The 14,628-nt window shown below is 38.1% G+C and overlaps 1 protein-coding gene across 4 annotated transcripts in view; it reads left to right on the plus strand.

Annotated features, from left to right (window-relative positions):
- QSER1 (glutamine and serine rich 1) overlaps positions 1–14,628 on the plus strand; it is a 43,817-nt gene that overhangs the window by 17,102 nt on the left and 12,087 nt on the right. For all 4 annotated transcript variants that reach the window (XM_068685073.1, XM_068685074.1, XM_068685076.1 and 1 more), the window contains 5 exons: positions 2,939–6,643; positions 9,152–9,441; positions 10,920–11,036; positions 11,637–11,770; positions 13,975–14,186. In XM_068685073.1, coding sequence (XP_068541174.1) covers positions 2,939–6,643; positions 9,152–9,441; positions 10,920–11,036; positions 11,637–11,770; positions 13,975–14,186 — 4,458 coding nt within the window. The remainder of the gene's footprint in view (positions 1–2,938; positions 6,644–9,151; positions 9,442–10,919; positions 11,037–11,636; positions 11,771–13,974; positions 14,187–14,628) is intronic.

The following is a 14,628-nucleotide window of genomic DNA, read 5'->3' on the forward strand; positions in this document are numbered from 1 at the left end:
TTTATTCTCCATCCTTCTGTTTGGAATTAGTCTCACTGACACCATAAGCATATTCATGTAGAGTACCTGTACACCCCAGCAGGTGCTTCGTTCTCAAACTCTGTCCCTTGTAGTTCTTCTGTGATAGTACTACTAAAAGGCTGTGGATAGCTGTAGTCCCTTTGTACACAAGTAATAAGCAAGGTGTTCTCAAAAAGAGGGTCTGAGGTGCATTGAAATCAGTGGTTTAATTCACAAATAAACAAACATGCCATCTTCTGTGGCAGACTGACTGCCTTCTGTAAACTTCCCCATCTGTCAAGCCTTCTGTGCAGAGCAGGAAATTTTGCATATTTTGAGCTTTCTGTAGACAGCCACACCAAGATAAGTGTTGCTACTGCATCTGTGGTAGCATGGAGTTGTGCTTAATCTTATGCAGTGATTGTGTGGCTGCGCAGTGAATCAGATTTATTCACTGATCTGACAGAAAGCGCTCTTCTTTTTTTTCCTTTAGTGGGTTATTTTTCCACTGTATCAGCAAGCTGATCTGCCTCTCTGTGCAGCTGTATGAGGGCTAGTTCTGATGTAGGGGAGGAGGTGTACGGCAGGAAGAGGGAAGTACTGGACAGTCCTTTTATTGATGACTTGCACTTGGTGTGTTAAGTGTGATGTGCAGCTGTGTTCCTTGAAGAAAAAACTGCACAAAAAGTTGAGCAGACAGCATGTGGCTTTTTGTTCACCCTGGATAAGAGCAGATACGTGGGAACACAGGTGAAGATGCTACTAGGCTGTCAAAAACCTTAATAACCAGGGGTGTTTAAGAATTGTGATGAGCCATCCTCACATCAGATTGTCAGCTGGGAAGAAACCTTTTTTTCTCTTCATCCTAGCATTTTCCTCATTGCAGCCTGCCTATCGCAGTGAATTGTGAAGAATGGGGAGGCATGCTGTGGGGCGGGTTTGATGTTGATACCAGTGATTGAGACTTCTCAGTACTCATTACTAAGAACTCATCAGTAAGCCCATTTTCAATATCATCAGTTCTATGAGCTCTCTATTGTCCTTTCATGCTTTTACTGTTTTTTGGTTTTTTTTTTTTTTGATTTTGTATTCTATAGTCCTCTCAAGTATCTTTTGAAAACTTTCTCTTCTATGGACTTTTTTGATGAGGGAAAACAAGTACTCTTTGGTCTTCAAGGTGTCATTCTTGAGATGGATTATAGACTTTAGGTTTTTCTCCAAACCCTGCAATGGCTTTTTTTTTTTTTTTTTTTCTCTGGGGGTTGGGGATAGGGAGGAGGAACAACATGGTTGTGTTGTCCTACCAAGTCTTCCTTGGATATGTGTGATGTGTTATCCATATTCTGATTCCATAGGGAAGCAGGGGAGGCTGTTGCACGTACACCTTCCCCATGCTGTTGTCTGTTGCTCTATAAAACACAAACGTAAAACCCAGCAGTTCTGCCATACTAGTGTGACTTGTCTGGTGTTGAGAAGTTAACTGTGTAGTAGGAAGGGCTTAGATGAGAACTGAACATCCACAGCTAAAATAGGCATAAATTGTTCCCCTTCTTTTCCCTCTGAATGCCCCTACCTTTGTGTTAGTGTTAGCTATCAGTAAAAAGGAACCCAATTGTACATGATGTTGCAGTTTTTTTAGAATAGGAAAAGAGGAATTAAAACACTGCTTATGCTTTCTTACTCAGAAAGGCCTTATTGTTGACTTGTGAAAAATACCGTGGCATTCCTTCAGTATCATATCTCTTCATATCAGTATATGTCTTGAACTAAAAGGGAGAAACAAAGACTTTCTTTGGCAGTTTCATCTGACACTTCCAAAGTCATTTTGTGATTAAGTTGCAGAAGGACTTTATGTATTTTAAAGTGAAAATTGAACATATTACTGAGATATGTCTCAAAACAAGCCTTATTTACTGACAGTTTGTACCAGTGATTTTATTTCTTTTTTGCTTTGCCTATCCCTGTAACTTTTTTAGGGGAAACTGATTCCTTTTCATTTTCCTTTACAGGAAATTCAAGCCTCTCTGAGAATAAATTTGTCTTCATTTACTTTCATAGACTTGAGAAATAGTACATAAACTTTACCAGTTCCTGTAAGCCTCAGGGTGAAAAACCCTGAAAAATATGGATCGCTGCAGTGAGCCTCAAAGCTTGCAAAGGAGTTTCACAAACTTATTTCAGTTGCAGTAGTATATTCTATTAATAAATGCTGTTTAAGTAAGGATGTGATAGCAATGTCTGGGTGCAAATAAGATTATATGTTTGAGTTGGATAGTTGTTGTATTGTGTAGATAATTGCTGTCTGAGGGTATTTTGAACTATGGTATTTCACTTAAGAAAACATGTAAATCATATATTTTTTTTGTATTGTAAGTTAAAGCCTTCCTTTGAGAATTAAATTCAGCTATTTCATCGTATGCTCTGAAATGCTGTTTCATAAAAAGTGAGTTACACAAGTATTGGTGAGGGTAAATGCAGGAGATGAAATTGCTCTTTTAATTATTAGAATTTTTATTTCATAATTTTGCCTTTTTACAGTATACTTAAAGAGTCTAAAGCTTTTGATCAGTTTTCCCTTACTAGTAATTCTTTCTAAATTCAAATAAAAACTAATACAGAGCCTTTGGTTTCAAAGTAGAATTAGTCTCGTATGATTTTGTAATGCAAAATTTGCATCATAAGGGTGTGAGTTATTTTCCCTCAGCAGCTTGCTGTAGGTGTAGAATTTTGAATTCTTGCATCACTGTACTTTCAGCGTGAAAAGCATCCACAATGAGTGCCTCCTTTTGCTGAGGAGTGTGTTGATTCTAAAGAAGGTTATACTGATAGATGCTGGAAGAGCTTAATATAAAATAAGTCACAGAAATTCAGTGTTGCAACTTGTAAAGCTCCCTTATGTTCTTTGTCCCTTTACGTTTATTTTTTTTTTCTCTTCCAGGTATGCATTCCTCAACAGCCACAGAACTATTCGTTACTGGAGCACTGCCAACCTCTGGAACGTTTCCACCAACATCTGCTTTATCAGCATATCAGCATCCCAACACTTTCAGCAGTAGAAACTTTGCTACTACCCCTTCTCTTACTCTTCAAGATACTACTTTCAGTGCTACATCGAATGGCCTCTTAACTACTCATGATCCTCTATTACAGATTAAAACGTCACAAGGCACTGTTCCAACTGCTTTGACATTTGAGCGCCTGGGCAGTTCTGTGTTAAGTACCAGTATACCACCTCAGTCGTCAACGTATCGTTCTGCTCAAGAATCTGCACCCCATCTTTTGCAACCTCAGTTTAGTTTGTTGCCTTCAACCATTGGAGGAACTCAGCAGGTTTCTCAGGCGTATAGCACATCTGTCTTTACCGGTTCCACTGCTTCTATTGACAGAGCACTTCAGCGAGAATGTAGTGTTATTAAACACCATCAGCGGCCTTCAAGTACTCAGTCTGTTCAGGCTCAACTGACTGTTTCACAGCATTCCTTACACAGCTATTTAACAAGTACAAGTGGAGTTAATTTTCAGGATACATCTAGGCACTCAGCATTATCCTGCAGTCCAGTTGGAGATGTTACTCAGGTGAGCAATGGAGGACCACAGCAGAAGACTTCTCAAGTCACGGTGGAACTTGCTCAGTCTTACACATCTGCAATTCCATCACTTGGTTTTCCACCTGCTTCCACAGCAAAAGTGAAAAACTGTTCCACGAAGCAGCCTCCAAGGTCAACGAAGACCCCCAAACCTCAAAGTGTAGCTCCCACTGTGCAGACGCAAAGCTATGCCAAAACTGCACAGAACCAGAGTTCTGTCATTACAGGCCAAGCACAGATCTATTCTACAGCACAGCTCCCAAGTCTCCTGTCAGTCAGCCAGTCCCAAAATTACGTTTCTTCCCAGTCTCAGAATGTGTCACCCGTCAGTCACTCACAGGATTTCTCATCTAGCAAGATCGAGAAGCTGCCCTCCTTGTACAAAACGTTGACTTTCTCTGGGCAATCGCAAACCATTACTTCTGATAGTCAAACTCTAAGTTACTCCTCAAACGAACAAGTATTGACGTCAGTTCCAAATGAGAACTACTCTGGGCAAACAAGGGAACTTTCTTCGGTCAGCCAATCTCAGAGCTACTCTTCCAGTCACTCTCAGGGTTTATCTCCAGTTAGCCAATCCCAAGTTAGCTTTTCATCTCAATCACAAGTTTTATCAGCTGTTAGTCCTTCAGAAAGCTATTCTTCAGGGCAGTCTTTAACGTTAACATCGCCTTCTCTTCCTTTTTCCGCGTCTCCTCGGATACAGACTCTTCCGGGCTCAAGTCCTAATCAGAGCTATATTTCTTTACATTCTTCTCAGAACTCTCAGTCACAGGAATCCTCCCCGCCACAGTCTCAGAAATTTTTGCCATCTGTGCAGTCTCCTCCTTTCGCATCCCCAGCTCATTCACAGACGCTGCAGAACAACAGGCCTTCCTCAGAAACAAAGTCGTACGTAAAAAGGAAATCTGACTCTAACTTGTATGCTTCATCAAAACAAGAGGAAGAGTTGTCAATGCAGGATATGCAGGCATTGCAACAGCAGGCTTCTCTTGAATCCTCCACCCAAAGGCTAACTGATGATGAAATCAATGCTCAGGACGGATCCTATAGGGTCTCAAAAGCAGATGACAGATACTCTCAAAGCGTAATCAGAAGTAACTCTCGTCTTGAAGATCAAGTTGTTGGACTTGCTCTTCAAGGAGCAAAAAAAGATGAAAGAATGGTTAATACCGTGGAACAGCTTTCCCAACACATTGGCCATATCACGAGCTTAAGCCATGACATTAAAAAAACAGCGAACTTAATGCAAACAACACAAGTAAACGTGAGTCCTAAAGAACTAAACCAGCAACATTCTCTTATGCATAAGGTACATGAAAATAAAGGTCATGAACAGCAAGGCCAAGTCATTAGCACGCCACCACAGGTTCAACCTCATGCTTTAAGGCACGGTCATCAGCTGTGTTTGCCCAGTGCACAGGTACTTCTGGAGTCGACCTGTGACTTGCAGATTCTTCATCAGTCAATACTGCAGTCAGGTTTAGGACAAGCAAAGGCATCACCACAAGTGCAAAGAATACAGAGTCCTCAGCAGGTGACGCATCCGTTCCTTCAGATGGATGGCCATATTATTCAAAGTAATGGAGGTCATTCTCAGCAGCAGCTTCACACTCAGAACTCAGAAGTAATGAAAATGGACATTTCTGAGCCCTCAAAACCACTACAGCAACATTTGACGACAAAAGATCATTTTACTCAGACAAATCAACACGATTCAAAAAATCAGTTTGTTTCTCTTAGTTCGATATGTTTCCCAGAATCCATGCTTCTCAGTGACGAGAGGAATATATTATCCAATGTAGATGATATCTTAGCAGCAACCGCGGCAGCCTGTGGAGTGACACCATCTGACTTTGCCAAATCAGCATCTAATGAAGAAGAAATCCAGTCTGTTGAAAACAGTGAGGAGTCTAAAACGCAGTTCCGATCAATGGACGTAAGACACGTGTCTTCTGCTTTCAGTGCCTCTCCAGTTGGAAAGCCAGCAAGCATAAATAATATTTCTCTGAATGGAGGCCAAATCACTATAAATCTTACACCGGTGTCAGCAATAAAGGCAAAACCTGTGAACCTCGATCAACAACACATTGAAACTTCTGATCAAAACGTACCAATAAGAATGACCTCTCCTGCTCTTGGTCCTGGTCAAGAGGATCAAGAACAAGGTGCTGTTCCGGTGAAGAAACAGTCTAGCATTAGCCACGAGTCTGAAGAAGATAACGATGTTCCTGCTGATGGTACACTAAATGCAAGAGAGGCAGATTTTGTTTCTAGTGGTAAGAGTCTAAGTGAAGAAAGTGCTGCTTCAGAGAATGATTTTAATGTAGGTGGTGGTGATGATGGTACAGTAGCAGGTAACCAGTCAAAGGTTAATTCGTTGCAGCCACTGCCTGTGGCCCCAAGTGGAGATGGACCCATTAGTAGAACTGAAGAAGAATGCCAAGACTTAACTCTCGGGAACCTTCAGAAGAAGAAAAGCAAAGGAAAAAGCCAAAACAAAAATGCTGCAGAAGATGACAGTGCAATTCAGAAACAGAACAAAAGGAGCGGACAGTGTAAACGTCAAAATTCGAGAGGAAATGACTCGTGTTTGATGTACTCTTCTCCTGTTTCTGAAAGTTGTTACGATACTTACCAACATCAGGAAAGAATGAGGCAAAAAATTAAAGAAGTTGAAGAAAAGCAACCTGAAGTCAAAACAGGATTTATCGCATCTTTTTTAGACTTTCTGAAGTCTGGGCCTAGGCAACAGTTTTCAGCTCCAGCTGTACGAATGCCAAACAGGACTAGGCGACCAGTTACCCAAATAGTTCGCGGCCCTTGCCTACAGCCCTCCACAAAGCCTCAGCCAGCAGCAGCACCTGTAGCTGCCGAGGTCAGTGCAGAAAGTCCAACCAAAAAAGTGGATGAGGAACTCAAGAAGAATTTGGAAACATTGCCTTCGTTTTCTTCTGATGAAGATGATTCAGTGGGGGGGAACCACGATCTTCAGAAGAGCATCTCCACTGCGTTGTCAGCCCTTGATGATACTTCTGACAGAAAGAACAAATCAGGTAAAACAGTTCGTGTGAGCGCATACACTGGAGAGTTGTGTAGCTGATGGGGGGGGAAACGGAAATATTTTAGCTTTCGTTAATTCAGGTGAAGGTCTTGATTTGCTTTGTTTTTAATCCAGCCATAATTAAGAGTTCTGTTCAAAAGTTGTGCTGAGTATGAACTAAACTAGTGCTGTCTACAGTTGGAAAATGTGTACGTAAACTTTTTCATGCTGTTTGGGCAGGACTCTTCTAATGCTGAAAAATGACTTTAGCTCGGGCTTGGAACGATGTGTCTGTTCTCTTCTCTGGTTTAGAATGTGAAGTATGGTTGTCATCCCTAAACCTCAACAAACCACCATGGCCAGTGGTTTTAAATCAATTTTCAAAGAATTCTAGCAAGAGAACATGTTAACAATTGCCATCAGCAAATGCTAAGTTCCTCCTGGGTGGAGATAAGTGTGTGCTTTCTGTGATGCTGGAGCTGCCCAGAATATGTTTGTAAAAGCAATTGTGAAAGCAATTGTTATGCTTGTAAACTAAGCGCTAGTTTAGCTAGCCATGTCCAAGATGGGAACCACTTGGCTTTGATTTCAGCAGTATTTGTGAGGAGCCTTGTGCCCTCGTGTTGAGATATTGCTAACGAAAGAACAAAAGCTGGAAAGGGTTGTTCTGGGCAGGAGGACGGGCAGCAACCACTGATGACAGTGCTCGCTGGTTTTTGGTGTATTTGGCTTTTCAGTTTCACTTGTGTCATACAGCACAGATGTAATCCGTTTTCAGTGTTCATAGCTTTTAGCTGATGTTGCTTTGTTTTTTGAAGTATTTGGCATGCAGCATATTTTTGCCTAGAGAGATGTTTTCAGTGACATCAGTCACTACCTAGTTGATCACACAACTGTACTAATACATCCAAGAGAGAAAACCTTTCAATGTAATAAGTTTTAAACAAGAAAGCAACATTTTTTCCCCCTAGAAAGCCAAAATGTGGACAGTGCTATGGTTTGAGCCTCTCTTTCTGAATATGTTAACTTTAATAAATCATGTTCTGTGTACAGCTTCCTAAGGAAATATTTCAAAGTTGTTGCTGTTGTTGCATGGACGTTATTTTTTGTAATTATTTCTTCTACAGTGTTATTGTGTCTTCTTTATTGTTCGTAAGGATGTAATACTTCCACCAGCAGCTTCATTAACTCGCCTTTGTTTTGTTATATACAAGACTGTACAAAATACAACATGCTTAATAATGGCTTCTTTCCTACATGCTAGTGTTTTTGCAGATTTTCTGGTAATTCCCTCTCCTGTCTGTTTTTGCACATAAGTATGGATTACTTGTGGTTAGTATTAAGTTACTTGTGGTTAGTATTAAGTAGTGTATGTACATTTATCTACTGTTCTGAAGAACATGTAAATATTACTTGGGGAACTAATAGGACTATATCTAATTAAGGCTGTTATAGTCTTTAGTGAACAAATAAAAATAGCATATGTATAATAATGTGATGTTATATATCCAGAAAAAAGTCTTTAATTGCTTAACAATTTTGCTTGAGTTGCTTTAATGAATCTTCACGTGGGGTATGTAATTTTTGTATTGACACATTAATTTGATATTTATTTTTTGGATTATTTTTATCAAAAGGTTGCATCTTTTTTCTGTTTTTCAACAATTAAATCATCAGCTAACAATAGTTGTTACACTTCAAAATGGCTATCTTAAATTTGAAGCCAGTTTTCTAAGCAATATAGGGTAATTATTAATAGCTTATTTAATTTGATTTTTAGAATAGCAAGTCAATGTAAAAACAATGTTAAAATGTATAAAAATAAATATAATGTATATAAACTGTATGAAAGAGTATAAAGTAATACCTAAAAGGATTCTATTTTTTTCCAGGGGGAAAGAATAATTATTTTGAAAGCTTGGAGTTTCCTTTGGCTCTGGTGCATACAGAAGAATTCCCTTATTTGTTTCATCTTAGTTCTCATTGCTCACCACTGTTAATTGTAAAAATTATTAGGATATTTTAATCCCAATCTGAAACTTCCAGTTGCTTTACTACCAGATATAAATGACAAATGTCCAAAAGTCATAGAGCAAATGTTCTCATGTTTCATGCATCTTTCTCTTTCTTTAATTCAATTTATGAAGTCTTTACCTGTCAGCAGACTGGAAACAAGATTCAGTGTTATAAGTTTTTTATTATTGTATTTGCATGGTCACACAATGCACGGCAGTATTCCTGTTGAACGTGTCTGTTAACTATAAAATTGTTTTCTGGGGCGTTCATTGTTGTCGTTTCTAGATGGTAACGGGCTCAAGTTAAATACAAACAGACATGTACAGTATTTTGATTTTGTTAATGTTGTGACCAAGGTAAAGCTCCCATTTAACTCTTAAAACAAGTGATTTCAGAAAATTTGCTTTTTATAGGGATTGTAAAAGAAAAAAAATAGTTCTCATCTTATGTTGCTAATCCTTGATAACTAAATCTAACTAAAATTTTTTTTTTTTTTTTGCTTCAGAAGCTGAAAAAGTGGCGGTTGTTAATGCTGCTGCCACTACTGCTGTTATAAAGCAGGAATCACCGCAGACGACAGCTCCTGTAGTCAGTATGCAGGAGAAAATGAGTTCAGCCGACCCCTTAAAAGTAGCTCAACAGGATGCTGGGACTTCAGACCAATTAGCAAAAATACAGTCAACTGTTGCAATAGAAGGAAGTACTGATGAGGAGAATACGGACAGTGGAGGAGAGGGCATGTACAGAGAACGTGATGAATTTGTAGTGAAGATTGAAGATATAGAGACACTAAAGGTAATCTCAATGCTTAAGTTGAGCGTAAAACAAAAATCAAACAAAAACACACCAAAAGAGCTCCATGACTTATCCTCAAAAAACTGCTGAAGGTGGAAAGGCTACGGATTGGTTTTCTGCTCTATTTGCTGCCAAACTACTTCAAAAGTGTCTTTCTGATGTGGGTTATGAATATGTTTTGAATGTACTTGATCCGTTTTATAAGGTGTATATATAATAATGTAAATCTCTGTCCTGGTAACTTCTGTTAGAACTTGGAGTTCCATTTATTTATTATTTGAAGATAGTAGTAGGGTCTCAGGAGTATGCTATTGAAGAAATGGCTCTTGGATTTTTGCAGATGGTCTTGGAATTGTCTTTTTTTTCTTTTTTTTTTTTTTTTTTGGAGGAGGTTATTTGCTGTTCTAATCAGAAATGGCTTCCATATGGAACCAGTACAGCTCTTTTGAGTTTATGGAAAGGTTCTGTGTTATCCTTGACTTCTATTTCTTGGGATCTCTATCTCAAATTCTTGTGCTTGTGTGCCTATTCTTTTGCTCCTATCATATCTAGTAGTACTTTTATTTTCAATTTCTGATGCTCTTCATTATTTGTCTGTGTTCATCCTCTTGAGCTTAAGCTTTAAATTAATTCATGTAGCTTTATCACATGAGTGTTACCAGCTCTAAAATAAAACATTCCCTTGTCATTTATAAAACTATGCAAATACTGTTATGAGATTTTGAATTTTAATCTTTGTAGTATATATTTCTTCAGTTATTTAAACACTCCTTGGAGAAAGCATCTGTACTCGATTATGTTTTAGAAAAAGAAAGTTTTTAAGTTAGTAGTTTGCGTGTAGGATTTATAGAGAACTCTTATTCGAGGTAATAATTACAAATCTGTTTTTAACATAATTTATTTCTTAAACTATTTGAATAAAAAAAAAATCCAAACTTTTTTTTACAGTTAAAGTTGAACAAAAAGTATAAACTCTGGTACACTAATTTGAGTGGAACTCTCCTTTTTCACCTTACTGTAAGCATCATGCTGTTATTTCACAGGTAGTGTGGACTTCTGCCACAGAATCTCAAGGAACCTACAAGCTTTTTCTGCTGCTTGTTGTGATTCTTACATTTGTGTTACCCCAAAAAATAAGTAAAACGATTAAAAAATATATATTTAGGGAAAGTGTCACTTTGAGAAATACCATTTTGTGGCTTGGTTGCGTGGTGCTGTAGTTCTGACATTGCAGCATAGGTGAAGCTTGTTGGCACAGCTTCATTCCTCTGAAGGTAATATTTGTGGCTCTTAACGCTTATTGTAGTTCATGTAATGCTATCTTAATGTAAATTACATCCATTAACTAAGAACTTGGAATTTGAATGACCTGTTTCTATTTTATTCCTGGGTAACTTGTTAAAAAAGTAGAATGCACAAACACACATCTGGGAGAAAAACAAGCACCATTATAGGCAAATGATCTTCTGTTCTTACAGGTTGCTTTGCAAACTGGAAAGGAGCCTCCAGCTATTTGGAAAGTACAGAAAGCCTTATTGCAAAAGTTTGTTCCTGAAGTGCGAGATGGACAGAGAGAGTTTGCTGCTACTAACAGTGTGAGTCAAAAAATTCCTCATGAGGCTTCATGGCAACTAATTTACTTAATGGAAGGCTGAGAAAGAAATTAAAATGTGATACTGGCATAACATTCTTGCAATAAAAAAAAAAGTTTGATTTCCTCCTACTCTAAAGTTCTTTCGAAATATATTAAGAGTAGACTCTTGGCTTTCCAGCATGGGTTCTTTCGTATCACTCAGTCTGGGTAAAGGAACAAGTTTTTTCAACTGGAATAAAGTTAAGTGGGAGCAGGCTTGTGAATCAACTGCTTTCCACTGTGGGAAGGATACTATAGGATAGCATTTCAAGAGGCAGCCATTTGTCAGAGGTAATCTTTTTTGCAGTAACACGTGGAGGTGTGGTGTGTTTAAATAAAGGGAGAAAATTAATGCCCAAAGTACTTCTTGACTTATTTTCTTGTTTTAAGTATTATTTGGAAATCTGTTGGGGAATCCCTCTTAGGTTATAACTGCTATAGAATAGGTCATCTTTGTATATTAACAGACTTTGAAACATTTTTCTTTACTATTTAAATTGTTAAACTGAATAATTCTACTTAACAGAAGCACCTCGTGTATTAAATCATAATTTTTTTCTAGTATCTTGGGTATTTTGGGGACGCAAAAACAAAATACAAACGAGTCTATGTGAAGTTCATTGAAAATGCAAACAAGAAGGAATATGTCAGAGTCTGTTCAAAAAAACCACGAAGCAAGCCTGTACAGTCAGCAAGGTATTGTATTTCAGTTTGTTTTTCATTTTGTCATACTGTTTTTGTATTAAGAACATACCTATTTTAATAAACAAGACTTAGAACTCAGTGCTACATTAATTCATCTTTCAGTTGGAAATGCAAAACTGTGTTTTGTTACAAGAAATGAGATATAAATTACTATCAGATCAAGACAATTCTTTACCTGGAATTGGTGAACTGCAATAATCATTCATTTCAGAGATCCTAGGGCTCCACATGCTGTGACTTTTTGTGCTCTTTTGCCCTGTTATTCAGTATGTGGATAGAAGCCTACAGGCATAAAGATTTTTTTTGATGTTGTTTTCTCCCATTCCATGCTTTTTGCAGGTTAGGTTTCGTTCTCAAGCCTGGAAACATAATTTAAAAACAGAAGTTCATTGTTGAAATTCGTTGTTACAATGATGCTTTCCCTTGACATTTATGCTCTTGCACAGTGAGGATATATTTAATTTTCTTACTGTACCTTCCCTACCTGTCAGCCCACTCCAAAAGCCTTATCTCAGTAAATCATCCCTCATAATTCCATATCCATGCCCTGAAATCAATATTCTGGTAGTATTGCTTTTAAACCACCAAACAAAAATGCCTTTTTGGAAAGCCAGGTAAAGAACGTAAAGCAAACAGTTACGGTTTTGATGATTCTAGTAAATACAGTGCTGGTCCTGCAAAATGGAATGACCACGTCTCCCTCAGAGTCCTTTGGCTATCTCTGGGATTTCCTCTGCCACCTTCCTTCTGAGAGTGTTTTCACTGTCACTCACTTGCTAAAGCTTTGCTATTGCATTTTGTTTTGGCATTTGACTGCATTTGCAAAGGATTACAGAATCTGCATTACACAAACCTTTTCATGCTTTAATGCTGAGCTCATTATATCTTCCCACATCTTCAGATGCTATCTGAAGCTTTTCTCTTTATATGGCTTTTCAATAATTATAATGTAATGCAGGTATTTTCATTTGCCAGATGTTAGTGAACAATACAGAAAAAAAAGTACAGTACTCTTCATTCAGGAAATGACTGGGTCTTGAGCTCCAGTTCTGTACTCTTAGAGAAGGCACTTTTACCAGATAACCAATTTTGTAAAATGATCATGATCTTAAAATTACCTGGAGTTTTGACGATTCGTTTTTTTTGTTTTGGGCTACAGAAGTCTGTTCTAGGACCTGTTCCTCTAGTGCTCTGAAACAATCCTGTCTTTTAGCCAAAACATGATCAAGATTAGCTATCCGTATGTTCTTTTTTCAATGATGTTTTTTTGGCTTTTATTTCTCTCTTTCCCTGGTGTTCTTACTGTGTGTCTTACTGTATGATATTTCTGGAGAGCAGGCACATTCCATCTTGGTTCTGGTTTCACTAAGCTGGATTAATCAAGCTCTTCAAATTTTTCTCTAAGGCAGGCTTTTTCCATTCCTCTAATGATTCTAGTATCTATTGCCTCCACCCATTTCGGTTTGGAATCTGCATTTCTGAGATTTGACTAGAATTACTCACAAATAGCCCAGAAGATACTAACGTTGTTTCTGTAGTACACTTCACTGCTTTCCCATTTGAATGAAGAATCTTGCTTAACACTTCCCAGAAACGTATTTCTCCCATGTTCTCAAAACTGCATTGCATCGATACTTCCCTGGCACCTGGCTACATCACAGTTTTCTTCTGTTGTTTCCAGGAGATGAGCTCTCAGGTTGTGAGAAATTCATGTTGGTTCTAAAATATATGTAACTTTGTATTTATGATATTAAATTTCCCATTTGTTTTCCTGGTTTGAGTGCTGGGTAGAGAAAGGAGAAGAGTAGTCTGTCTTTCTACTGCAGTCTTCAAGATCCTATGTTTCTGCCTGGGTGGTATACTTGCTTATCTTTGTGTTGATACAGTATCCCAAATTCGCTTTGTCAGCAAAGCTCATTAAGTACTATTATTTTTTCAAGTCTATGAAATCTGATTTTTTTTTTTTTTTCATTAAATGGTCAATTTTAATATTAGCTCCAGTCTTCTGTAGCTCATAGATACTACTAACATTGGGCAATTTGTACTCCCTGTGCCTGTCCATTCCTGTGACAGTGAAACAAGTATATGTAATCCACAGGGAGTATCTTCTGGTTAAATAAGCCTACCACTCTTCTATTAAAATCAGAATTTGTATGGTAATTCTTTTGATAAAGATCTTGTCCATAATATTGCAGGACTATTCATTGCAAGCCTAGTGGTAGCAACAACAAAACCCCTGATCCACCAACACCAAAACCAACAGCAACAAAAGTCTCTTCTGTGAAACCCAAAGCTAAACAGCCAAAGGTAAAGGCTGAACCACCACCAAAGAAAAGGAAAAAGTGGAAAGAGGAGTTTTCATCTTCCCAGTCTGATTCTTCACCAGAAGCACAGAGCGATGAGGATGGTGAGTGAGGATACTGCTTTTATGTATGAATTAATGTGTGCAGCAGAAGTTACCTCAACTGTAGTTTATCAATTAAATATGTTCTTACTGCTTGCTTTCTAAGACTGGTTCAGTTTCAGAAGAAGCTGATTTGACTTTAGATTACATCTCAAGAATCATATTCTTCATTAATTTTCCATTGCAACCTGACGTTATGTTTAAAGTAACATGCCTGCGATGCCTGTCTGGAGGCACATGTAGGCAGAATTCAGATGTTACTGTTGTTTTTTGAAAACCCCTGAAGGGAAAAGGAGTTGACTTCTGGCTGCTTCATTGCTTGCTTTTCTGAATGCCAGCTGTTCAGATGTAGCCAGCTGAGCACACTTGTGTTTAAGACATTCACAGTGTCTTAGAACTTTGAGGCATGGAGCTTGCAGTACTACTCTAGAACAGAAAGTTTATT

The sequence above is a fragment of the Anas acuta genome, chromosome 5, assembly GCF_963932015.1.
Source record: "Anas acuta chromosome 5, bAnaAcu1.1, whole genome shotgun sequence".
In the NCBI taxonomy this organism is placed as follows: Eukaryota; Metazoa; Chordata; class Aves; order Anseriformes; family Anatidae; genus Anas; species Anas acuta.